At 37.2% G+C, this 27,319-nt stretch overlaps 1 protein-coding gene across 2 annotated transcripts in view; it reads left to right on the top strand.

Annotated features, from left to right (window-relative positions):
* The window catches only part of mat2b (methionine adenosyltransferase 2 non-catalytic beta subunit methionine), a 140,632-nt gene that overhangs the window by 8,740 nt on the left and 104,573 nt on the right, over positions 1-27,319 (top strand). For both annotated transcript variants that reach the window (XM_069897926.1, XM_069897928.1), the window contains exons 5-13: positions 5,542-5,615; positions 6,492-6,578; positions 14,204-14,304; positions 14,977-15,063; positions 16,641-16,819; positions 17,492-17,628; positions 20,797-21,011; positions 23,326-23,442; positions 23,908-24,066. In XM_069897926.1, coding sequence (XP_069754027.1) covers positions 5,542-5,615; positions 6,492-6,578; positions 14,204-14,304; positions 14,977-15,063; positions 16,641-16,819; positions 17,492-17,628; positions 20,797-21,011; positions 23,326-23,442; positions 23,908-24,066 — 1,156 coding nt within the window. The remainder of the gene's footprint in view (positions 1-5,541; positions 5,616-6,491; positions 6,579-14,203; positions 14,305-14,976; positions 15,064-16,640; positions 16,820-17,491; positions 17,629-20,796; positions 21,012-23,325; positions 23,443-23,907; positions 24,067-27,319) is intronic.

Below are 27,319 nucleotides of genomic sequence, written 5' to 3'. Positions count from 1 at the left end.
AAGGGTGTACTGATTTAAACAGGCTTGTACACTTTTCCAGTATGCTTTACTTTGCTAGTTAGTATGAAAAGCAATACTTGCACAAAACTGGTCAAATACTCTTTGTTGGGAAAAATGGCTCTTAATTCACATTTGAGCCAGCATTTGGTGATGAGATTTGGATCTGCCAGTGGTGGCAGACTTCAAGCTCAACATTCTTATCTTCACACATGAAACCCAGGGCATGTTATGCATGTGGAGCATGATGCTAGCTAGTGGAATGATGGATCCACTTGTGGACAAAAGAGGGAATTTGTGGATGGAACCTGAGTACATGAAAGAGATCCTTAATGAATACTTTTCATCTCTATTCAGTAAGGAGACCGATGATGAGGCAGGAAGTATATGTTGATTTGAAGGTCCTTTTGGATCTCTTCGAAAACATTAGGGCCTGATGTTCTTGTCCAGAATTCAGAACAAAGCAAGGGTGACATTACGGAGGCCTTCACAGATATTTGTATCCTCAGCCATAGGTGAGGTTACAGAAGACTAGAGAATAGCAAATGTTCCTTTGTTTAAAAGGACAATGAGGGTTAATCAGAAAACCATCAAAAAGAGAGTCTTGCATTAGTTGTGGAGAAATTATTGGAGAAGATTTTTGAGTAGGTTTTGCTTGTGCTTGGAAAGCATAGATTTAGGGATAGTGAATGTTGCTTTGTGCAGGTAGCATAGCACAGGACAGGCCCTTTGGCCCTCGATATTGTGCTGACCCATATATTCCTTAAAAAAATGTACTTACCCCTCCCTACCCTGTAACCCTCTATTTTTCTTCCATGTGCCTGCCTGAGTTTTCTCTCAAATATCCTTAATGTTTCAGTGTCCACCACAATCCCCGGCAATGCATTCCAGGCATCCACAACTCTGTTTATTTCCCACCTTTAACTTTCAGCTTGTGTCCTCTGGTATTTGCTATTCTTTCCCTGGGAAACGGGTTCTGGCTGTCCACCTTATCTATGCCTCTAATTGTCTTGTTGACCTCTAAGTCTCCTTTCATCCTTCTATGCTCCAAAGAGAAAAGTCCTAGGTCTGCTAACCTTCCAATCCAGGCAATATCCTGGTAAATCTCCTCTGCACCCTCTCCATAGCTTCCACATCCTTCCTATAATGAGCTGACCAGAACTGAACACAATACTCCAAGTGTGATCTCACCAGAGATTTGTAGAGTTGTAACATGACCTCTCTACTCCTGATCTCAATCCCCCATTAATGAAGCCCAGTTATCCCATAGGCCTTCTTAACTCTCCTATCAACCTGTGCGGTGACGTTTGAGGGATGTATGGATTTGGACCTCAAGGTCCCTCTGTTCATCCACACTCTTAAGTAACTGACTATTAACTCTGTACTCCGCCTTCTGGTTCGTCCTTCCAAAATCCATTACCTTGCCCTTATCCGGATTGAACTCCATCTGCCATTTTTCTGCCCAACTCTACATCCTTTTGTAACTTTCGAAAAACCTTCAGCTCCATCCACAACTCTAACTTCCATATCATCCGCAAACTTACTGACTCATCCTTTGCCTCTTCATCCAGGTCATTTATAAAAATCACAAAGAGCAGGGTCCCAGAACAGATCCCTGCAGCCCCTCCACTAGTCACCGACCTCCAGGCAGAATACTTTTCTTCTTCTACTACTACTTAATGCTTTCTACCTGCAAGCCAATTTTTTTATTCACTCGGCCAAGGTTCCATGGATCTCATGCATCATGACTTTCTGAACAAGTCTCTCGTGGGGGACCTTGTTAAATGCCTTACCACATCTACAGCCCTATCCTCATAAATCTCTTTTGGAAGGATTAAAGCTCCCAGACTTATTTTTAAAAAAAATTATTGGGCAATCCAAATGAAGTTCATCACCTCCCTCTTTGATGAGGGAAATAAGTAATCTTGAGTAATCAGTTGGAACTGCATAATGTTGGTGAGAAAATAGCAGAACATTTTATATATTAATGGAATTCTAAATTACTATTTGGTCTTAAGGAAGCCCCCTTACTAAAACATTACAATTTGGAACAAACTCAATGGTCAAATTGGTGTTAGGGGGGGAGGCCTCTCACCCAAAACACCCCTAGCTCAAAATAAATTAATTCCGTTAACAATTGATAATAAAATTCTAGAAACTTGGTCTCAGAGTGGGATCAAATATATCGAAGATTGTTTTGATCAGGGACAAGTTTTGACATTTGAACAAATCAGGAATAAATTTGGAGTTTTAAATACATCCATTTTCTGGTATCTTCAGTTAAGATCTTATTTAAGGGATAAATTAGGTCTAGCACTGACCTTACCACAATGTATTGGAATAGAGACTCTGGTTCAAAGGGGATCATAAAGAAATTTATCTCAAAAATGTACTTCTTTCTTCAGTCGAGAGAATGATGGGAATCAAATTTTTGTATAGAAATTGATCAGTTTTGCTGGTCTGATCTGTGTTGGGACAGCATGAACAATATAATTAATGTAAGGTAACGGCTGGTGCAATATAATATTTTTGCATTAACTGTCCCTTACTCAACAAAACTTAAATAAATTGCAATCTGAATTATCCAATTAATGTTTTCAATGCAGTCAAGATATAGGGACTTTTTTTTTGCATTCGACCTGAGAAGATTTGGGTAACACGTTACCGGAATCTAATACCTTCAGGTGCCAGATTGAGGCTGTCAAAATATCAGTTGAATTTGTTAAACTCGGTTTAGCGGTGGCCAGGAAATTCATAGCCATTACTTGGAAATCTGATTCCCAACTGAGTCTGACCCGCTGGAAGTCAGAAATGCATAGTTGTGTTCCCCTGGAGAAGATTACGTACAACCTCAGAACTTGTTATAAGAATATGAAACCCGTATTTAAGATGTACGGGGGTTAACCTTTGATGATACCCCCCCCCCTCCTGTCTACAATACATCTATCTCCAGTATCCCTAGTGATATCTATGTCAAGACATTTATCCCTTAAGGGAGGAAGTAGCTCTGGATGAATCAAGTAATGCTTTATCTGTATATAATTAATATTTTTGGAAAACATGATTTTGTCACATTAAATGGAAGAATTACTTCTTCCTTTTCTTTTTACTTTTTCTTTGGGGGAGGGGGATCTCTTTTTCCTACTTTGAAGGATCGGCACGGTGTATAATTTTGTAAACAATAGTGCAGAATTTGATAATTGTGATGTGTTGATTCTTCCTTCTTTGTACATCAACATGTAGTTCAGTTTTGGAATTTTATTGTATAGATATGTCATGTTTCTTTGATTTTTGTTTTGTAACTTCATGTTGATTGAAAATTTAAAATTATGCTCTTGAGGCACGACCTTCCCCTCACAAAGCCGTGTTGACTAGACTGTACTTCTCCAAATGCTCATAGACCCTGTCCTTAAGAACCCTCTCCAGTAGTTTACACACCACTGATGTAAGACTCACCGGTCTATAATTCCCAGGATTCTACCTGTTATTCTTTTTAAACAAGGGGACTACATTTGCCATTCTCCAATCCTCTGGTATCTCCCCTGCAGCCAAAGAGGACTCAAAGATCATAGCCATTGCCCCACCTATCTCTTCTCTCACTTCCCACAGTAACCTGGGGTATAATTGCATCTGACCCCAGGGACATCAATCTTGATGTTTTTAAGAAGATCCAACACTTCCTCTTCCTTAATCTCCACATCGTCTAGCACACAAGCCTGTTCAATTCCGATCTCACCCTGATCAAGGTTTTTTGCTCTTGTGAATACTCAAGCAACGTATTCGTTTAGGACCTCCCCAGCCTCCTCTGCCTCCAGGCACATGTTTGCTCCTTTATCCTTTAGCAGCCCCACCTTCATTCTCGTCATCCTATTCTTCATATATGCATAGAACACCCTGAGGTTCTCCTTTTAATTGTGCATGCCAAGGCCTTCTCATGCCCCTTTGGAGCTCTCCTAAGTCCTTTCTTAAGCTCCTTCCTGTCTACCATATACTTCTCATGAGCCCTTCCTGCTTCCTATATCTTGTATGCTTCCTTCTTCCTCTTGACTAGTTGCCTTACCTATTTCGTCAGCCACGGTTCCCTTTTCCTACCATATTTTCCTTGTCCTAGTGGGACAAACCTATCCTGAACCTAGCACAAGTGGTCCCTAAACTTCCTCCACATTACTTCTGCGCTTTCACCCATGAGCATCTGTAACCAGTTTACTCTCGGTAGTTCTTGTCTCATCCTTCTTGAACAAACCTGACAAATTCAGCCCCATCTATCCCTCTTGCAGTTAGGAAGAGCCAGTCAATCTTGGGGAAGTTGAAATCAACCCTAACTATATCTTTCCTGAACCATTCCAAAATCTGTCTGCTTATCTGCTCCTTAGTGTCCCGGGGCCCTATAGACTACTCCCAGCACAGTGACTGCTCCTTTCCTGTTTCTGACTTCCACCTACACTGACTCTGGACATTCCCTCTACAGCCTCCTCCCTTTCTATAGCTGTGATAAATCCCTGACCAGTAATGCTACTCCACTAATGCTACTCCATCCTCCACTCCTGCCTCTCTTACCTCCCACCCTATTCCTTTTAAATCACCTAAATCCCGGTACCTGCATCAACCAATCCTGCCATCTCCAGCCCTTTTCAGTTCAAGTGCATATGTGAGCCCCTCTACCAACTCTTCAGCCATCCATTCATCTGCCACAACTTCCTGTTCCTACCCTGAAGGTACTCTCAAATCTGAGTTCTTTGTAGGTGATGAAAATGGAGAGTAGGGCAATGTGTTTTGGCTTCATGGACCTTGTAACAGCATTTGATAAAATCCCTCTTGATAGTCTCGTCCAGAAGATTCTGTCATGGGGTCCCCAGTGAATTGGTAATTTGGATACAAAATGGACATGGAGGATTGAGCAGGTGAGTTTTAATGGCGAGAAGTGTGGCCAGTGGTCTGCAACGATCAGTGCTGGGATCTTTCGTAAAAAATAAATGCAAATGATGCATTGTCTATTATGGCATATTTGCCTTCATTGATCAGGATATAAAATTTGGGAAGTCCTAGTGAGGCACATCTTATGTAGTACATGAAATTCTGTTTGCCTCAAAATCAGGATGTGGAGGTTTTGAAGAATTTGTAGAATAGGTTCACCAGGAAGTTTACTGATTGGAGTTGATTAGCTGTAAAGAGTGATTGGACAAACATGGATTATTTTCTCTGAGGTATTGGAGGCTGAGGCAGGGATGTATATAAAATTGAGGCTTGAATAGTTCTTTCTCAGGTGGAAATATCAAAGCTAGATTTGAGGTGATGGGGAAAAGTTTAAAGCAGATATGCGGGGCAGGTTTTTCCTTTTACACAGTGTTCGGTGGCTGGGGAGGAGGCAGAAGCAGATACAATAGCAATGTTTGAGGTATATCGGCACATGAGCATGAAGGGAATAGAGGGATGTAGAAACATGCATGTGGGAAGATTTGTTGAATTGGCATGTGTTTGGTGCAGACACAGTTGGTGAAGACCCACTTCCTGTGCCATACTACTTCATGTGTTCTTTTAATACAGGTCTAACCGAGGAACTGCGTGAAGAGAATAAAGTTCTTCAGGATTATTTGGAGAAAGCTAATATGCAAATTCAGGTAAGTGTTTTTTACAATGGACAAGTACGTTACTAGGAAAGGATGTGGGCCAAATGCAGACAAATTGGACAAGATGAGGATGAGAATTTGGTTGCTGTGGATGGATGGAGCTGAAGAGCCTTTTCTCTGTGCGACTGACTCGACAGTCCCTATTTTCTTGTAATTGGACTCCTTTGGGCAGAGCTTGAGATGGGTATTGTTTGCGATCTAATGCCAGTTTTGACTGTCAGAAGAGGAATCCGTCATGTGATCTGTGCAGTGAGACTTGGCCTTGTATACTGCACATGTCTGGCAGGGTCACTGTGGGGCATATGCACTTGTGAACTGGAGATGGCTACTGTTTTTTTCCATTTAAGGGACAATTTGCGTGCCACTGAACAGCGACTTGCCCAGATTCTGTTTTTTGCCCACTGTCAGTACATTTAATGAACAAATGAAGGTGCACAGATTGATTACCCTGAAAGAACCAGTGAAAATCAGCAGAAATAAAGGTGTAAATCTTTTCGAGGGAATAGAACAGATGTACCATCAAGGGATGTGGATAGACTGGAGAGGTTGGATTATTCTCCTTGGAACAAGGGAAATTATGGTAACAGCTGGGGTGTTTAAAGATATGAAGGGTCGTGACAGAATAGACTTCCCATTAGAGGAGGAGGTCACAAATCGACAGAAGGGAGGAAATTGGGGAAAAAATCTGTTATGACATGAAGACAGCCTTCAGTTAGCAAGTGGTTGTTGCGGCATTCAACAGACCAGGAGGCGTAGGAAAGATGAGAGTTTGCTCTGGGAGATGTTGGGAATGAGATTGTTCATGTATAGTTGGTATGTACTTAATGAGCTTTACTATTTTGTGATTCTGATTTCTTAAACTTGTAGGATCTTCAGATGGAATTAAGCTCCAAAGTGAGTGAATATGAGAATAAACTGCAGCTGGTGTCCACTGACTTGGAAGAAAAACACTTAGTAAGATTTTATAACTACAGCTGTCCTATTGGAGTTTGACATGCATCTTGGTGCGAACTGAGAAATATGCACTTTCCTGCTCCTGTTAAACCTGGGATTAATAAATCATAAGAATTATGCAGCTATCATCGCATCACTTTTCAAAATGTTATTTTTGGTTTTCAAGCATATATCAGGTATATTTACATAAATATCGCAACGTATTTGCCTCAAACATACAAAATATAAACCCCTTTTTAATAAAAAGTCCACATATATTGATAACAAAACCAAAATAAAATCCCAAAGAAAAAACATTCCTGCACCCCCCATTTCCCCCTTCCCCTTAACTAAAAAAGATAAATGGATAGAGAATTTTTCCATCCCCGGCTGGAGCTCTGTCTATTTTACTAATAAAAATAATAATATAAAATTGAGGGTGGATCACAAATTTACTGCAGCAATGTAATTCAAATATGGTTACCAGGTCTTCAGGAATGTGTCATATTTATTTCTTAAATTATAAGTAATCTTTTCCATGGAAATACAACTATCCATCTTTTCAAAGAAACTGGTGTGTCTGACTTCCATGTGACTGCGACACATTTCTTGGCTATGGCCAGTGCAATCTTAGTAAGCGATATTTGAAACTCAGTTAAGTGGTTACTGATATCTATGAAGTTCCCCAATAGATATAGTTCTGGATTATCAGGAAAGTTGACTCCAGTAATCTTTGTTAACGCTTCTGATAACTCTTGACAGAAAACATTAACTTTCACACACTTGCATACATACGGAATGGAAAAATGTTCCTTCCTCTATTCCACATCGGAAACATTTGTCTGATATCTCTGGCTTTGATTTATGCAATCTTTGCAGAGTCAAATATAATTAATGGAGAAAAGTGTATTGCACCAAACCGTACCTTGCATTATTAATCGAATTTACTCCATCCATACACCATTCAGCCCAAGATTGTTCCGATATGTTCACTGCTAGATCCACTTCCCATCTTTCCCTGGACCTTTGAATTCCAAACTTTTTCCCATCCATTTGCAGGGTGTAATATATTTGGGTAATAAATTTAGGTATATTACCCATCCATTAATGTGCATTCCAATTGACTTGTCCCTTGTGGAGTTGTATTATTCCCCCAGCTTTCTCTTAGAAAGGTCTTTAATTGCAGATAGCAAAGAAAGGTGAAATTTGGAACATCATAAATTATCTTCATTTGTTGGAATGTTATAAGGATGGAGTCTTAAACAGTCTGCAATGTACCCAATTCCTTTTTGAGATCATATATTTAAAATCCTATTCCCCATTATCCTGGGCAACATTGGATTATTGCATAATGGAGACCTTAAAGAAATACCAATTTTCCTTCCTATGATATCATTAATATCTTGCCAAATTTTTATCAAATGAATCCCTATAGGGACTAATCATTTTTGTGTAGGAAATGATTTGTCCTCTCAAGTATGCCTTTAATGTGTCCCATATTAAAAAATCTGTTGAACCCAAGTTAGTTTCACAGAAAAATTTGATCTGCTGTCTTATAAATTGTCTAAAATTCTCCATTTTCAGTAACATCGTATTTAATCGCCATCTATATTTATTTTTCTGTTTCTCCAATATTTGTATTACCAAGGTTAGTGGGGAGTGATCAGAGTGTAGCCTAGGTAAATATTCCGTTTTTAGTGCTTGGTCTTTCAGACTTGACGATAATAAAAATAAATCTATTCTAGTATGTGAATCATTTTTTTGAATAAAATAAGTAGTGGCATTCTCTACATGTCCATCAAATTTATATCTTTCATATATGAAAGAGTTAACTTGGCTGCTTTAGGCCTTGTTACTGATTTTGCTGATTTGCCAAGGATTGAGTCCAGACAAAAATTAGTCTCCTCCAATCAATATATTTTGCCTTTCCTCTGCTGCTTTTAAAAATACATCCTTCATCAAAACTTTGTCATCATAATTTGGGGCATAAAATTTCATTAGTATCCAAGATTCTGAGTAAAATTTGCTCTTTATCATTACATATCTACCCGCTTGGTCCACTGAAATACTTTCCAAGGCAATTGGGACATTTTTATTAATCAGAATTGCCACTCCTGCTGCTTTTGAATTAAATGATGAAGAAAAGACCTGCCCACCCCCCACAACGGCCTCAGCTTATCATGTTCCACTTTAGTAAAATGTTTCTTGGAGAAATTTCACATCGGCTTTTATTTTTTTAAATGTGTGAATATTCTTTTCCTTTTGACTTCTCCGTTCAAACCATTAACATTGAAACTTATAAACTTCAATGACTTATCCATAAACAGCATATTAAAAAGTCTGTGCAAATAAATAAATATGTAAACAGTTTTGTGATCCATACCCCCACCTTAAGTATCATGCAACCTCCGCTTTGGTGGTGATATAGACAGGAAGTCCCCAAAGCCCACAAAAGCCTCCAGGGATAAAGAAGGAAAACTCCACCCTAAAGCACCATCTTGAAAACTATACCCCCCCACCATTGAGGCCATTACCCTCTTAAGCCAAAGTTGTACCATGCTGTACCTTCAGTACCTTCTTTCCACTCTCCGAGCTCCCCGAGAACCATAGATAGGATAAAACTTTGACATTTCATAATAAAATTAAGATGACCTTCAAAAATAAAACTTTACTATGTCCTTAAATATCTTATTTACACCAGTCTTTTCACAGTCGACTTTCTTGTTCTTCATAACTGTTGAATAAACTCTTCCATCTCCTTCGATTTAAAATATCTTTTGTTACCTTTAGAGACTTCCACTCTTAATGTTGCTGGGTACAATGTCGTGTATTTAAAGTTTTTTTTGTGGACTTGCCTCTTGATCACATCGAATTGTCGCCTTTTCTGAATTACCAGATTGTTAAAATCCTGGAAGAACATAATCTCTGCATTATCTCATTTATGGGAGAAAGAGTGTTCTTTATATTCTCATAAGCAGCTCTCAGGATCGTTTCTCTGTCCCTGAAGCTCAACAATCTCACCAAAACAGGTAGAAGGCTTCACCCATTCTCCTCAGTCCCAGCGTTCGATGAGCATGTTCAATATATACTCGTTTACTGAATTCTTCGGTGTGAAAGACTTGAGGGATCCAAGTCTCAAAGAATTTCTCGGCATCTCTGCCTTCTGCACCTTCTCTCAGGCCATCTATTCGCACATTGTTCCTCTGACTGAAGTTCTCCGTGTGATCCAGTTTATCCAGAAGAAGCTGCTTATCTGTGACCCATTGTTCGGCTTGTTTTTTTAATTCCTCGATTTGCTTATCATGTTTACCGAGATCTCTCTTGGCACCATCCATTCTTTCAGTTAAGTTATGAATGGCTTCACCCATCTCTCTCACTGAAGTGGTAAGCTCCTTGATGGCTATCTCCACATTTATAAATCGTTGTCCCAGACCTCCAAATTCTTGCAACAGAGTTTCCAGATCCATCATTCATTGGGAGGAGGAGGAGGCATCTCCACCAGTATTGTCCGTCGAAGTGACTGGCGATGCCAGAGCTTTTTTCCATTGCAGATTTTGGTTTATTTTCTGTGTGATCTTCCAGTCATCCTTCAGTAGTTTTCTTTAGAAGATATATCCACACTTTTGCAGTCCAAAAATTCTATCAAAACCACTTTTTGGTTGTCTTTTAGAGAATTTTCTCAGAGAAGCATGTTTGTTCAGCCACCCAGCATGGTCACGCCCTCCACTATCATCACATCATTGGTCACTTGAACACAGTCCAGTGCAGCTTTGAGTGGGGCAATAGCATGTAATGTGTAATTCTAGACAGCATCCTGCAGCTATTAAATTCTTCTATTGCCATGACTGCCTTTCATCCCATTGATTGGTTGAATTTAATTGTACATCCCTTAGTTGGGAAGTGGACTGGGAAATTTTCCCTTGTCAGGACCTATTAATGGTTGCATTCCTCTACCTACATGTCTCCATTCACAGAGCAAACTGAATCTGATGGCTGGTGGGCATTCTGGGGCAGGGTCAAGTTCCATTCCATTGAATGCATGATCTGAAATCCTGCCCTTACTGGTTTTTTTTAAACTTTATTTATTTGTTCAAAAAACAAATAATATATGACATTCAGCAATTAAACATGAACATTTTTTTATATATATTTAAAAAAAAGAGAAAAAAGATCCCCCCTTCAGCCAACTCTCCTAACGAGAGCCATAAAAAAGAAAAAAAGAATATTTAAAAAAAAATTAAATATACATATTAAAATCTAATCAGTATAAATTGAAATGTAAATAATCTGAGTATAACAGCCACTTATTAATACAAAAAATTATAATTATATGAAACATACATAATTTTTTCCATTATTACACAATGTTTCATCTCATTATGCCATCAATTAATATCAATCATATTTGTATCTTTCCACTTACCAGCAATACATTTTTTGCTATGGATAAAGCTAAATATACAAAAGCAAGCTGAAACTTATCTAATCCCAAGCCTTTCAAAGGTTGAAAACTACCCAATAAAAATACCGTTGGATCTAAAACTATTTTAATCTTATACAGATATTTTAAAAACAATTGAATTTTCTTCCAAAAAGATTGTATATGTATACATGACCAAACAGCATGAAAAAAAGTACCAACTGTATCACCACAAATCTGATTCATTAAAACCATTTTTTTTAAATTTTTCAGGTGTCAAGTATAATTGATGTAAAAAAAATTGTAATTAATCATTGCATAATGTGCATTTATTAATCTAGTTACACTATCATAACAAATATCTAACCAATCCTCTTCAGAAAAAGTAAAACCAATATCCGCTTCCCATTTAATTTTAGGTCTATCCCAACCCTTTTTATCCATACCATCCTGCAATATTTGATACATAAATGAAATATAACCCTTCTCTGGTACCTTCATAAGAGAAGTCTCAAATTTAGTCACTTTATGTTAAATTATCTCTCTAACAAACATACATTTTTACCAAAGATCGAATTTGATAATAAAGAAATAAAGAATTCTTATCAATACCAAAATCTTCCCTCATCTGATTAAAAGATAATAACTTGCCCTCTTTAAAACAGTCTCCCAAATTTTTCACACCTTTAAATCTCCAATGCAATAAACTTTGATTATGTATTGAAAAAGAAATAAGTTGATTATTATACAACAGAGTCAAAGCCAATAATTTACCCCTAGAACCTATCATTTTATTTTTCTTTATCCATAACTTCATTAAATGTTTTAGTATAGGCACATTATATTGTTGTAACAAATTCATATTCCACCTAAACAAAAATTGATGTATTTCAAATTCAGAAATACTTGCCATCTCAATTTTAGCCCAACTAGGAGGACGTACCAAATCCATCAATGAACTAATAAATTGAAGTTGGACTGCCTCATAATAATTTTAAAAATGTGGTAAACGTAATTCCCCCAACTCATATTTCCAAGTTAATTTATTCAAAGCTACTCTTGAAAATTTACCCCTCCATAAAAACTCCCTAACCATTTTATTTAAATCTCGAAAAAAAAATTTATCAAGTAAATACTGAATAGATTGAAACAAATATTGTATACGCGGAAAGATATACATCTTAATTGTATTTATCCTTCCCATTAAATTAATAGGTAAATCTTTCCATTTAATCAAATCAGTTTAATTTTTTTTCATTAACGGAGCATAATTTAAATCATATAAAGATTGATAATTAACATTCAAAATTATACCCAGATATATAATTCGATCAGTCCACTTCAAATTAATAATATTCTTATAAACTGAATAATCTCCTTCACTTACCGGTAATACTTCACTTTTTTCCCAATTAACTTTATATCCAGAAAGACATCCATATTGTATTAAACATTCCTTCAAATGCAAAAGTGACTGAGCTGGATTTGTTAAATACACCAATACATCATCAGCAAATAAATTAATTTTATACTCCTCATCTAAAACTTTCATAACTTGTATCTGTGTATTTTGTCTTATCAACTGTGCTAAAGGTTCAATCACTAACGCAAACAAAGCTGGTGATAAAGGACAACCTTGACAAGTTGATCGAGTTAACTTAAAAGATTCCAAAATCAAACCATTTGTCAATACTCTAGCTACCGGTTTACTATATAGAGCCCTAATCCAACCAATAAAAGAAGGACCAAACTTAAATTTCTCCAAAACTTTAAACAAAAAATTCCATTCAACTCTATCAAATGCTTTTTCTGCATCTAAGGATATCACCATCAGATGATCTAAAGATTGTTGAAATCTATTAATCAAACTAATCACTCGCAATATATTATCTGAAGTATATCTATTCTTAATAAAACCTGTTTGATCAATATGAATCAACTTTGGTAAAAATTTAGCTAATCTATTTGCTAATACTTTAGCTATTTTATAGTCTACATTTAACAACGAAATTGGTCTATTTGAAGATGCCTTCAAAGGATCTCTATCTTTTTTAGGAATTACTGTCATTAAAGCACTAGAACAAGACTCAGATAAATCATAATGTTCTCCAACTTGATGTAATACATCCCCAAACACTGTAGATAAATCGTCATTAAAAAATTTATAAAATTCAACCGAAAATCCATCATCACCAGGCGATTTACCATTTGGCATTTCCAGCATAGCCATTTTAATTTCCGAATCAGTAAATAGTTCTTCTAACTCCTGTAAATCTACATCCTCTAATATCGGTAAATTCAACTGATTTTTTTAAAAATCAATCGATCCAGTTTCCTGTTTTCCTTCAGATGTATATAACTTTTTATAAAATGAATAAAATTCATCATTAATCTCATGAAGTTTATAAGTAATAAGAGAATTCCGTCTAACAGCACTAATAGTCCTTGATATCTATTCTTTCTTTAATTACCACGCCAATACCTTGTGTGCTTTCTCTCCCCATTTGTCATACCGTTGTTTAGTCCTATTAATCACACATTCAAATTGATAAGATTGCAAAGTATTATATTTCAATTTCAGCCTAGATAATTCTATTTTCTGATCTTCTGTAACATCTTTCTGAAATTCCTTTTCTAACTCATCGATCTGTTTCTCTAATTCAAGACTCTGATTTAATCGATTCTTTTTTATTTTAGAAGTATAACTAATTATTTGTCCTCTCAAATAGGCTTTCATAGCATCCCATAATACAAACTTACTTTGAACAGATTTAGAAGTTTCTTTAAAAAAAATTAATTTGTTTTTTCAAAAAATCAATAAATTCCGTATTTTTTAACAACATTGTATTAAATCTCCAATGATAAGCTTTTTGATTTTCTCAGAAGTTTCATATGTAAAATATAACAGAGAATGATCTGAAATCACCCTACTTTTATATTCTGCTTGTTGTATTTTCCCTTGTAAATGTGCCGATACTAAAAAGAAGTCAATCCTTGAAAACGATTCATGTCTAGACGAATAAAAGGAAAAATCTTTCTCTGTCGGATTAAGACGTCTCCAAATATCTACTAAATTAAGATCTTTGATCAACGCTTGGACCAGAATTGCCATCTTGGATTTTTTAACTTTCTTCGGAGATTTATCTAATAAAGCTTCCCTGTCCTTCCTGTTAATGTGAGTTGTCCCATGCATGCTTCTGCCATAAACGAATAACTTCAATTTCAGGTCTCAACAGACAAGCAGCAACAGGCAGAGAAGGAGCTTCTAGCAGTGCAGGATCTTCTGAAACAATCAACGGAGAGCATTGCTGATCTTCAGGGAAATCTGTATGTACTTGCACATGAGTTTTTGTTGAAGTTAACTAGCACTGTGGCAGTAATTTAAATCTTGAACAAGTTTACAAAGTGTGTGGCTTCGTGATGGCTCTGAATGCGGGCTTAACATCAAGCGACTGGTTTGTTGTCAGGATTGTCCTGGCTTGAATTAGTGATGAGGGCAGATTGCCTCCATTTTCAGCTGAAGTATCTGTTTGTTATTCACCCATGGAATAGAGATGGGGTCAAGCCAGGTTGGTGCAATGGGCAGAGCTGCTATCTGCAATTAATCTGATAAGGATGGGTGCCTTTGTAGGACCAGCAACTTAAAGTAAAAACCATTGAACTGTAATTTCACACTGCCCCCAACACAGTGGATTTTGTAAAAATTACTAGACAATGTATTTTTGCATCATATTAATAAGCTTTAATATTGTTTAAAAGTCATAATAGTTTAATAGCAACAAAACTTTGAAATCAAGCATAGTGAAAGGCACCATCTGAAGGACAAGTGACTTGTAGTCACAGGAGGGAGGGGGGCGTCATAGCCTCCTTAAGCTTTAAACGGTGTTGATCTGAACTTGTTGTTGATGTTGTTAAAGAATGAACGGTAGCAGCATTAATTATATTGGCCTTATCGGTATGGATCAGTTTTAACTATTGTATCCCTTGAACCTGGTCCAGGACTTTAATTGAGCAGGAGAAACAGAAATTGGAGGAAGCCAAAGCTGAGACGGAAAAGAAAATGTCTTGCTGTTTGGAAGAACTCAGGTACTTGGGCTGCTGGTGTATGTTCAAGAATTGCCTTTAGTTTCCTTAACAAGGTGAAGTCTGTATTCTCTGCAAGTGACGTTTTTATTCTGGGCAGAAAGATTTTCACTGGCTACCCTAACAATGCCCCTTACAATTTTCTGTCATCTTTTAGTCTCTACAATTAGTTTTGCATGTGACGATAGACCTGAGATGGATGCTGATTTGAAGGCAAATGCAATGTTGGCATTTATTTCAAGAGGACAAGAATATAAAAGCAAGGATACCCTGCTGAGGCTTTATAAAGTGTTAGATCACATTTGTAGCTTTGTGAGCAGTTTTGAACCGCATATTCCCCCCAAAAAATGCTGGTTCGGAAAGAGGGTCCAGAGGAGGTTTGATAATTCTCCTTGTGGTGAGAGCGTTAACGTGCGAGTATGTTTGGCACGAGGTCTACACTCACTACAGTTTAGAAGTGTGAGGAGAGATCCATAAATATTCTTCTATTGAAAGGGCTGGGTAAAGTGGACATGAAGGTTTCCAGTTGTGGCAAAGTCTAGGACTAGAGGGGACAGCCTCCAAATAAAAGAGTGTCTGTTTAGAATGGAGAGGGAGACATTTCTTCAGCTGGAGGTTGGTGAATCTGTGGAATTTGTTGCCACAAAGGCCATCATAGGATCTATTTAAAGCAGAAGTTGATTGGTTCTTGCTTAATAAGGGTGTCAAAGGTTATGGGGTGCAGGCAAGAGAATGGGGGTGCAGGCAAGAGAGTGGGGTCGCGAGGAAAAATACATCAGCCATGAATTGAATGGCGAAGCAGATTCAATGGGCTGAATAGCCTCATTGCTCTGGAGTTGTTTTAATGAAGGCTTAACAAAATGTATGGATTTCTATAATTCAGTACTTTTGATTATAAGAAAACTGTGATACTTGTGTGAAAATATTTGAAGGTGCCTGCAAATTAGTTCTTGAGCAGATTTGAGTCTGTTTCGAATGGTTGGCTATTTCTATGTAGTAAAAGTTGGCCAGTGAGAATCGAGTTTGTGTTGATGAATGTTTGTTCCCTTCTTTAATCACTGTTATTCCTGTTTTAAAATGTAACTGTAGGTCAGGTTGCAATGAATGTAGCTGTTATTGGGGTTGCTGTTGCCTTATTACTGTAATCATCGTCATGTGTACTTTCAGGGGGAGGTGTGGATGGGTCAGCTCGCCTAGAGATGCATGACGATGAAAATCAAAGACCACAAAACCTCTGATCCTTGTCATTTTTACTCCATTTGAAGTGTTATTTTCTGATTGCTCATCCTTTAATAATGAGTCGATAGACTCGTAAACTGACATAGTCTTGGTGACGCTGAACAGGTACTACAATAGTATAACCTAGAACCAAATTAGAGAGTTAATGCAAAAGATGGATCATTCATATTTAGTAAAAATGGAGTTACAATAATCCAGATCATTGCCTATATGCCAAAGTGTACACTTTTATAAACATTTTAATGTGGGTTCAACAATTTGGGGAGAACTCCTTTTGATTCTGATGTGGATGCACTGCAGTACAGGTGTTTGTTTAAAATTGTTCATAATTCACATTTCAGTCAAATAAAGATGCAGCTTGAAGGAGCAAAAGAAGAAATGAGTCTGTTAGCAGAGCAGCTTGTTCAGAGGAAAAAAGAAAACCTAAATCTCCAGAAATGTCTGAAGGAGAAGGAGGAAGTTCACTGTGAGCAGATTCATGAAGTGAATAAGAAATATCAGCATCTTGAACAAGAGAAAGGTAGTAAATATTCTGTGTGTTGAGGTTCAGCTTGACTCTGGTTGTGTCCATGGCTGTTGCTAGTGAACATTAATGTAGAAGGCACTCCATTTTGTGAAATCTGACAATTCTCTTGCATATAAACTACTTAAGAACTGACCCCTAATTAAAGACCATAGTGATTTTTTTTTTAAAAAAAGCTATTAAAATGGTATTTCAATTGGTCTTTAGATTTTTTTTTCTGGAAAATTATAATAAATTAGCCATACTATTTTGAGAGTAATGGTTCCTGTGTTGCCTAGTTGATTAAGTAAACATCTACTAATTTAATTTGATTGTTTGCTGTCTCGGAGGCTGCATACTGTAATTATTAAAGCTTGCATCTGAATTCTTGAATTGGATTGTCCATTCATTTTACATGCCTTTGTGCCAATGTGGAGGCAGAAGCAGTTAAGAGATGTTTTACTCAATGATAGCCAGTGAACTGTCTGCACTGGCACTTGCTGGGTTCTCAGAGAACAACTGCAGCGATGGACTGTGGACCAATGGTTTCTTTCAATGGGAGCAGCCTTGTGATTCATTGTTACTGCTGTTAGTCTGCCTTAATATTTGAATGTTAAGCAGTATGTAAGAATGGTTTTCATAAGTTATTTTTCTAGAAGAATTTAGGATCTTGAACTTTTTCCCTTGCAGAACAATTGGAGGCAGAACATCATGGACTGGAGCAACGTTTAACAAGAGAGCTGGCTCTACTGAAGGAAAAGCTGGATAAGATGGAACAAGATCTGCAGCAGAAACAAGATCAACTTTCCTCCATTAAACAAGAAAAGGTTAACCAAAAACTAAGGAAAAATTACTAATATAGTCGACTGCTTCATTCTGGAACCCTGCAGCCAAAATTATTTTTGACAAGTGAGGATATTTGTGCAGGGTGATGAATGAAGGTGCTGCCAGGGTAAAGAAGCTCTGCATGTTATTGCAGAGTCTGATTTCATTAGGAAAGGGCAGGTGAAATGGATCAAAGTTTGGAAGAGTGAAAGATGAGTACCATTGTTAATCCTTCTGTAGGGTTAGGTTAACCAGCTGTCTGTGACTGGATTGTGGTACGGGGCTATCATTATTTCTTGTTGCTGTAAAGATTTTGTGATTTACACGTGGGTTTTTCCATCACCAAAATAACAGTTGAATGAAAACTTGCTTTCACGGTAGGAGAGCTTGATTTTTTTTTCTGCACAAATACCAAAAACCTTACCCAAATATGGGTCTATTTAGGAGGCGGGAGCTTGTGGGGTGGAAGAACCTCTTACCATGCTGCATCTCTAAATTTAAAAAAAGAATCATTAAAATCGCAATCATGCAGTGTGGAAACGGGCCCTTTGGCTTGCACGGACCCAAATGTCCTGCCCACACTAGTTCCACCCACCTGCCTTTGCTTCTGCTTATGGAGATGGTTGCTGTTCTAGAGGGGATATTTCCTTGACATGGGCATCTGTACCAAAACAACAATATTTATTATTGGTTTTGTTGGAGAATTGCTCTGAGAAAATAATGTTCCTTTCTCTCAAGGTTGGGAGGAATACTCCATCTGCACTGTGGCTTGTCAATCTTCCTGGTTAACTGTGAAGTCTCTGCCAAATAAAGAGATCAACCTTACTCAAATTTAGAATCTCAAGTCCAATGTGCTCTGGTCTTTGGTTCTAGAATAGTATCGAAGGAAACAATCCTGAGCTCATGAACTTTCAGATCTGGACTCCTGCCTGCCCAGGTCTTTACCTGGTTTCCAGGAATGTCACCACCACCACCTTTGTTACGGGCTTGTCTAATTCCTTTAGTGTGCTAACACACAGCTGCTGTGAGGAGACAATGCACCATGTCTCAAGGGGTTGCCCCATATACTCTCCATTCTAGTGGTTGGGATATTATTCTTGATTGTTAGGATTACATCTGGCAATCTTCAATTTCCTGCCTTTGCTGTATATCTTGTAAGCTGATTCTTCATATATGCCATCTCTCTCTCTGTCCACAAGTTGGATTTGTAGTTTTAATTGATTTTTAGTTTTTCCCAGTTTTAACGATGCACTCACTGTACCTCTTATTCCAAAAGCAAGATGTATACATTCTGTATGACCATCAGAAAATGAGCATCAGTCTTTTGTATGCCCTGTCATTCCATATGATCCAAACTGATCTGCTTCAGGCCTGGTCTCCTCCAGCATCTAGGCCCCCAAAGCCCTCAATTACTTAATTTTTATGCAAGGGCTCCCAATTTTTAAAAGATTAACGATTTGGTATGATTAGCAAGTTACCAGATGACACGAACATTGTTGGTACAGTGAATGCCTAAGATTACACAGGATGTAAACCAAGTGGGAGAATGGGTCAATGACAGCTGGAACTTGGACAAGTGTGAAGTGGTGGGTTTTGGGTAAGTTAAACCAGGTCAGGACTTCCATGGTAAATGACAGGACCTTGGAGAGTATAGAATAGAGAAAACTTCGAATCAGGTACACAATCGTCTGAAAATGGCAAAATGATAAACCAAGGCATGTGGCCTGTTTGCCTTCACCATTCAGTTCAAGAGATGGGAGGGTTCTTGCAGCTTTATGACACGGTGGTGAGACTGCATGGAATATTGTATGCAGTTCTAGTTGGCATATTATAGAAAGACATGACTTGCCTAGAGAGTACAGAACAGATTCTCAAAGATGCGACTAGGACTGGTTTGATTTATAACATGGGACTGAACAGGCCAGGACTGAACGTGAAGGAGGCTGAAGGGAGGAGGGGACCTTGGAGGTTTATCAGGAGGGCATAGTTGAGGTGTATGGTAATGGTCATTTTCCCAGAGTAGTGGGGGTCCAAAACTAAAAGGACAGGTTTAAGATATGGGGGTAAAGATCTAAGAGAACAAAGACAAGTAAAGTTCCACCGTTCCATGAAAGTGGTGATGGTTGTCATCAGGGTGGTGGAGAAGACATTTGGCATGCTGGCCTTTATCTGTCATAGCATTGAGTACAGGATGTTACAACCATTTAGGATGTATTGTGCACAGTTTTAGTCACTCAGCTATCAGAAAAGTATCAGTAAACTGGAAAAGATGCAGAAAGCATTCACAAGAATGTTACCAGGACTGACAAGCTTGAATTCTAAGAGGATGATAGGCTGGGAGTTTCCTCCCTATAATGTGGATGTGCAGGTTATAAAAAAATATGAGTGGCATCATGGATAAGGTAAAATCCAGTGGTACGACTCCATTTAGAAGACATTTTGACGGTTACATGTATAGGCAAGCTTTAGAGGGACATGGGCTGAATGAAGATAAATAAGACTAGCTTGGGTAGATCCCTCAATTGCATGGACAAATTGGGCCAAAGGACCCATTTCGGTGCTGTAAATCTGACTCTGTTGTGGATAGTGAGGAAAGTTATCCAAGGCAGGAGATAGATTGGATGCAAAGTTGGGCAAGTGTTAGCAGATGGAATTTAATCCCAACCAGTGTCAGGTGCTGCAGTTTGGGAAGTCAAGTAGAGATCAGGCATGCTGAGAAATGTGATGAGCTGAAGTTTAAATCCATAATTCCCTGACATTGGTAACACAGATAGATGAGATGGTGTTGAAGCATATCTACACCTTGCCTTCAGAACTATCTGATTCACTTTGTATTCATTTTTAGTGTGAACAATGACAGAATTGAGAATTTATTTTCCATGATGGAAATCTGGAGCTTGCTCCTTGAAAGTCTGAGAAACACTACAGGTATTTAAAATACATGGATGAGTACTGAAGTGCCATTTCCTACAAGGTGAACAGGCTAAGAGCATTTTGTGGATGGCTCCATGTTGGCATGGAAAGCACCCTCATTCTCTTTAACATTCCTGCTTCTGTTTTTCCCATTGTTGCCAAAGTCGAAGCACCTTTGCATGCAAATCTCAAATGGTTTTGCTTGTCTTTGTGAGTTTGTGTGGGAATGTTGATAGCCATTGACCTTTGTTCTGCAGGAACTCTCAGATTTCACACATCAGCAATTGCAGGCCCTCCATGAAGAAGTAGGTAAAGAGAAGCTGGTGTTGGAGGAAGAACTGGAAGGTGCACTGGATGAGCTGGAGCAGTTGCAGCTGAAGGAGGTGGAGGTAGAGGAGTTGGTCAGACAGCTAGAAGAAGAGAATGTGATGAAAACAACACAGCTTGATAAACTACAGGAAGAATTGGATGGGTCAGTGTACTTCCAATATCTCATTCTCTTGTCAATTGAAGGGAAATGTTTAAAGACCAGGTCACTGTTTTACTAGAGGAGTTGGGAAGAGGGTCTGACACTTTCCTTTTGGTCTAATACGTGGTCTGTACCTCCAACCATTTGCCATGTGGCCAGCCACTTTCGTATGCCTTATTGAAATCCATAAACACTACATGCTCTACCTTCATCATTGTTCTTTCTTCTATCGCAAGAAATCAGGCTTGTAAGACACGACCTTCCCCTAATGAACATGCTGATGACCTTAATGAGATTATGCCTTTCTCAATGTTTGAAATCCTATCTTGGGTTCTTCTCAAAGAGTGAAGTAAGACTTGCTGGCCACTAATTTCCTGGGTTGTCTCTACTCCCTTTCTTGAACAGGGAAACAACATTTGCAACTCTCCAATCCTCCGGTATTTCCCCTGTCTCCAGCAATGATATAATGATCATTGCCAGTGGCTCAGCAATTTTCCACAGTGATTTTGATAAATCTCTTCTGGTGACTTGTCCGACTTGATTCTTTTGAAAAGCTCCAATGTATCCTCTGAAAGTCGACCTGCTTGAGTGTTTCAGTCCTCATCACAATTGACAAAGTCCTTTTCTCTGGTGAATGCTGAAGCAAAGTATTCATTCAGGTCCTTCACTATCTCCTGCCACTTCATGCACGTTTCCACTGTCTCCCACTATGGGTCGTCTCCTCACACGATTCATCCTCTTGTTCTTCACATACTTGGAAAATTCCTTGGTGGGGGTTTTCCTTAAGTGCTGCTTGCCAAGGCCTTCTCAGGGCCTCTTCTAGCTCTCCTCTCTCCTTTAAGTTCTTTCTTGTAATTCTCTAGAGTTCTCAGTTCCTATCTTAAACCTCTCATCAGCTTTTCTTTTATTAACTAGATTTTCTACATCCCTTGTACACCATGGTTTTTTCACCTTAACATCCTTTCCTGCCTCAATGGAATCCATTTGTTCAGGGTGCCATACAAATGGTCTCTGAAAATTGACCTCCCCAAAGAAATTGAAGATGATGGGGCAGTCGATGTGGTCTACATGGATTTTAGTAAGGGATTTGACAAGGTCTTCCACAAGAGACTTGTTCAGAAAGTCATGAGGCATGGGATACATGGAACCTTGGCTGGGTGGATTAAAAATTGGCTTGCAGATAGAAAGCCGGGAATAGTAGTAGATAGAAAGTATTCTGCCTGGAGTTCATTGACTAGTGGAGTACCACAAGGATCTGTTCTGGGACCCCTGCTCTTTGTGATTTCTATAAGTGACCTAAATGAAGATGTGGAAGGATGGGTCAGTAAGTTTGCAGATGATAAAGGTTGGAGGAGTTGCAGATGGTGCTGAAGGTTGTTGAAGGTTACTAAAGAGATTAGACAGAATGTAGAGTTGGGTGGAAAAGTAGCAGATGGAATTCAATCTGGATAAGTGTGAAGTGTAGCATTTTGGAAAGTCAAACCTGAAGACTGAGTACAGGGTTAATGGTTGGATGCCTAACAGAGGGACCATGGGATCTAAATCCATAGATCTCTCAAGGTTGCCATGGAGATTGACAGAATAGTTAAGAAGGCCTATGGGATGCTGGGCTTCATAAGTTGGGGGATTGAGTTCAGGAGTTGAGAGGTTATAATGCAACTCTACAAATCTCTGGTGAAACCACATTTGGAATTTTGTGTTCAGTCGTCGGATCATCTTGTTATAGGAAGGATGTGGATGCTCTGGAGAGAATGCAGGAGATTTACCAGAATGTTGCCTGGATTGGAAAACCAGCCTTATGAGGCAAGGTTAGCAGAGCTGGGACTTTTTTCTCTCTGATGCGGTGAAGGATGAGAGGAGACTTGATAGAGGTCTGCAAGATTCTGAGAGGCAAAAATAAGGTAGACAGTCAGGGCGAGAGTAACAAACCCCAGAGGACATCTGTATAAAGTGGTCAGAGAATGCTTTGGGAGACATCGGGGTAAGTTTTTTCCCCAGAGTTGTGGGTGCCGGTAATGCCTTGCAAGGGGTGGTGATGGAGGTTGAAACATTAGGGGTGTTTTAGAAACTCTTAAGACAGGAACATTGATGAAAGAAAAGAAGAAGGTTGTGAGGTCAGAAGGGTTTAGTTTTTTTTTGTTAGGAATATATAGGTTGGAACAACATTAAGGACAATAGTGCCTGTACTGTACCGTAGTGTTCTATTTCTGCTGTAAAAGTTTGCTTGTAGTAAATGTTTGCATGCAGGAATAGTAAGGATATTCATTTGGGTTAAACCAGTCATTTAAACGTTTAACTTTTCTTTCCTCCTAAATAGGAAAAATGTAGAACTGCTGAAGGTCAATGAGGTTCATGTTGAAACAGTCACTGAGCTACATGAGGAGCACAGCAAGTCATTGAGAAAGTTGGGAGATGTTGAAGCACAATTTGAAAGGTACTTTTGACAATATGTAACGAGAAGATGCATCTGTGAAAAGTGCTAATGGGCTCTGAAGGGAATCTGTCATTGCACACTTTGTGGTGTTGGTACTTCTACACTGTGACATTGGTTCCATGCACACATTTGATGTGACTCCTTTCAAGCCTTGGAAAGACTCGACTGGTCAAGCAGCATTTGTGGAGAGAAAAATTGACACTGCATGTGGATTAAAACTAGCTTACTTTGAATGTGATCTGGTTATTTGAGTTTTTCCCAAGGCTTTTGATTTGTTTGATGCTTCCAACATCAGCTGTATGTTGTGGTTGTAGCATCTAAAATGTTTTCCTCCCAATGTCACAATTTTCTCTTTGTATATGGAAGTGACATAATTACTGTGAGCATGCTCTGTATTTCTGAACATCAGCAGTTTCTGACTTGGTCTTACCTCTGTTAAATGCTATCTTTCCAATACTATTTCAGCTACAGACTCTATGTAAATGTGGAGCTGAAATCTCTACAGGAGAGCAATGTCACATTGGCCAAAGAGCTTGCAGAATTCCAGAATCTCAGCAAGGAACAGCAGCAGCAGATGGCAGAGAGTCAGCTTTCAAAAGACAAAGCGAGAGAAGAATATGCAAGGTAGCTTCCTAATGTTAATGAAATATCTGATTTCCAAGTGACAGCAATACATTTCCTTGTTATCATTAAAGCTAATTTAACAAATTTCAACTGAAAATCTGATAAAGGTAATTTAGGAGTTATATTTTCAAAATTTCCCATCTATAATAACTCAGGATTCAACGGGAAAACACCTGTAACCTGTTGCAAAAATTTACATAGAATTCCAAGAAGTTTTAACTTTTGAACGAAACCATGTAGAATGAATAAAAGTTCTGATATCTTCACCACATCTAAAACATTGATGTGATGTATTTGATTTCCATCTATTCAATTTCTGAGGTGTAATATATATCTGATATAAAAAATATAATGAAGTTATCTATATATTCATTGTATTAGTCATAACTTCTTCACATAAATTTTGCCAAATTTGTTAATCTATCGACATATTTAAATCTTGTTCATATCTTTCTCTGACTTAAATAAATCTAATTTAAGTGCTTCCTCTTGTAATTTCATATAAGCTATTGAGAAAAAACTTCTTAACAGTTCCATCAACAATCAACTTCTAATTCTCTACAATCTTTTAATACCATATCTGGTCCTAATTTCTCGCTTAAATAAGATCTCAATTAAAAATAACAAAAAAGAGTATTACGTGGGATGTTGTATTTAAATCTTAACTGATCAAATGACACCAATCTACCACTCTCATAACAATCCCCTATTTTGGAAATTCTTTTAGTATACCATATATTTAAAAAAGGATGATCTTTTGAAAAAATTGAGGATTAATTAATGGCGTTTTTGGTGACAAAAGACTTCCATCATTTTCTAACTTAATCTTATTCCAAACCTTAATCAATTATTTCAATAATGGAGCATCTCTGTCAACAACCATTAACCTTGGTTCCCATTTATAAATAAATTCCTCAGGTCTATTTTCTCCAATTTTATTTAATTCAATTTTCACCCATGACTATTTAATATTTCCAAATAAAGAAGCAAAAAACCTTAATTGTGCTGCTTTATAATAATTCTTAAAGTTAGGAAGTTGTAATCCATCCAATTCATATTTCCATGTTAATTTTTCTAATGATATTCTTACCATTTTACCTTTCCAAAGAAATTTCCTAATTTGTTTATTTAATTCCTTAAAAGATTTTTGAGGTAGGGAAATTGGTAAAGTCTGAAACAAATATTGAATTCTCAGAAAAATATTCATTTTAATACAATTAACCCTTCCAATAAAAGTTAGAGGTAATTTTATCCATTTTTTTCAAAATGTTCATTTATTTTCTTAAGTAATGGAATATAATTTAATTTATATACATTTTTCAAATTATCTGTATGTATTCCTAAATACTTAATCCCAACATTGTCCACTTAAATTGCACATCTTTTTGACATTGTGAACAATCACCTTGTACTAATTCCATTACCTCACTTTTTTCCCCCCAATTTATTTTCCAAAGGCTATCAATTGTCTATAAAGTCTAGGTATGATAATTGTGATTGAGTTAAATATACCAACACATCTGCAAATAAACTAATGCTCAGTTTGTTTTACCATAAAACCCTTTAACTGCTGATCTATACAAATCATTTGTGCAAGAGGTTCTATAGCCAAAGCAAACAAAGCTGGAGATGAGGGAAATCGTTGTCTACTTGATCTAGTCCAGGGGTGGCCAACCTTTTAATTTTAGCACAGTAACAGGCCATTTTGGCCTACGTGTTGCAGCGCCCAATTAACCTACACTCCTGGTATGTACATGTTGCCTGAAATGGCCTGTGACCATGCTATATATCTAAATTAAAGATTAAAAATTAAAAGGTTGGCTACCCCTAATGTAGTCAAATGAAATGACTGTGATGTCTGCCCATTAGTTATTACTTAAGCTTTAAGACTTTTATAAAGTTTTAAAATCAAATTTACAAAATTAAGTCCAAAACCAAATTTACCTAAAACTTTAAATAAAAAAATCCCAGTTTTTTTCTGCATCCAAAGCAACTATAACACTTAAATCCTTTTGTTTTTGTGCTAAATAAATTATACTTAATAATCTTGTATCTTCAGAAATTTGTCTTTTTAACAAAGCCTGTTTGATCTATATTAATTCAGTAAGACAGTTATTTATTCTATTTGCTAATGTCTTCACTACAATTGTATAGTCAACATTTAACAACGAAATAGGTCTGTGAAGCTAGTTTTAATAGATCTCTTTTTTTTAGGAGTAACTGTAATTATCGCTATAGAAAAAGTTCTGGAAGAATGTAGCCTAAAAGCTTGAGCTATTACCTGCATAAATAAAGGAATTATTAAATATTTAAATTCTATATAACATTCAACAGGGAACCGGTCCTCTCCAGGAGACTTATTATTCTGTAAACAATTAAGGGCTTCCTTAACTTGTTCATTAAATGGCCTATCCAAATTGTCTTTATCTATCTCAGTTAATCTATGCAATGTTATTTGCGACAAATAATTATCTATAATAGTTTCATCCTGTAATGATTCTGAAGTGTATAATTTTTCATAAAATTCCCTAAAAGTTTCATTTATTTCTTGTAGTTTAAATGTCATTTTCCTATTATCTCGTTGTTTCATTAATTGTTCTCTAAGTTTGTTCTGCTCTTAATTGCCAAGCCAAAATTTTGAAATCTTCCCTTCATAATATTTCTGTTTAGATCTAAATAATTTTCTCTGTTCTATAAGTTGACATTATATTATATTGTAACTTTTTATTAATTAAATGTCTGTTTATCCTCTGATGGTAATTTTTGAATATCTTTTTCCAATACTTTTATTTTTCTAATTTATTTATATCTCTCATAATCCTTTTTAATATTTGAAGTAAAACTTGTAATCTTGTCCTCTCAAATATGCTTTTAATGCATCCCAAATAATAAATCTATCCTCCATTAAATGTAAATTAGTGTCATAAAATAATTTAATATGCTGTCTTATAAAAGCATGAAAGTCTTCCCTTTTTAATAAAAAAGAATTTAATCTCCATCTATATACTGATTGCTGTTTTTCAATAAATTCCAATTCCATCAATCATGGAGAATAATCAGACATTATTTTGCTTTATAATCAATATTCAAAACTCTTGATTTTGAACTGAAAGTAAAAATAAATCAAGAAAATGAATCAAATCTATTAAAATAAAAAGAATAATCTCTATCCCTAAAGCCTCTTTCAGGTGGCCAGAATACCCCGATGTAAAGCTGCATATTCTACCCAAATATGGCTTTCGGGAGGCCACCT

The sequence above is a fragment of the Narcine bancroftii genome, chromosome 9 (assembly GCF_036971445.1).
Source record: "Narcine bancroftii isolate sNarBan1 chromosome 9, sNarBan1.hap1, whole genome shotgun sequence".
In the NCBI taxonomy this organism is placed as follows: domain Eukaryota; kingdom Metazoa; phylum Chordata; class Chondrichthyes; order Torpediniformes; family Narcinidae; genus Narcine; species Narcine bancroftii.
The sequence above is the reverse complement of the archived record's forward strand: the minus strand, read 5'-3'. Positions and strand labels throughout refer to the sequence as shown.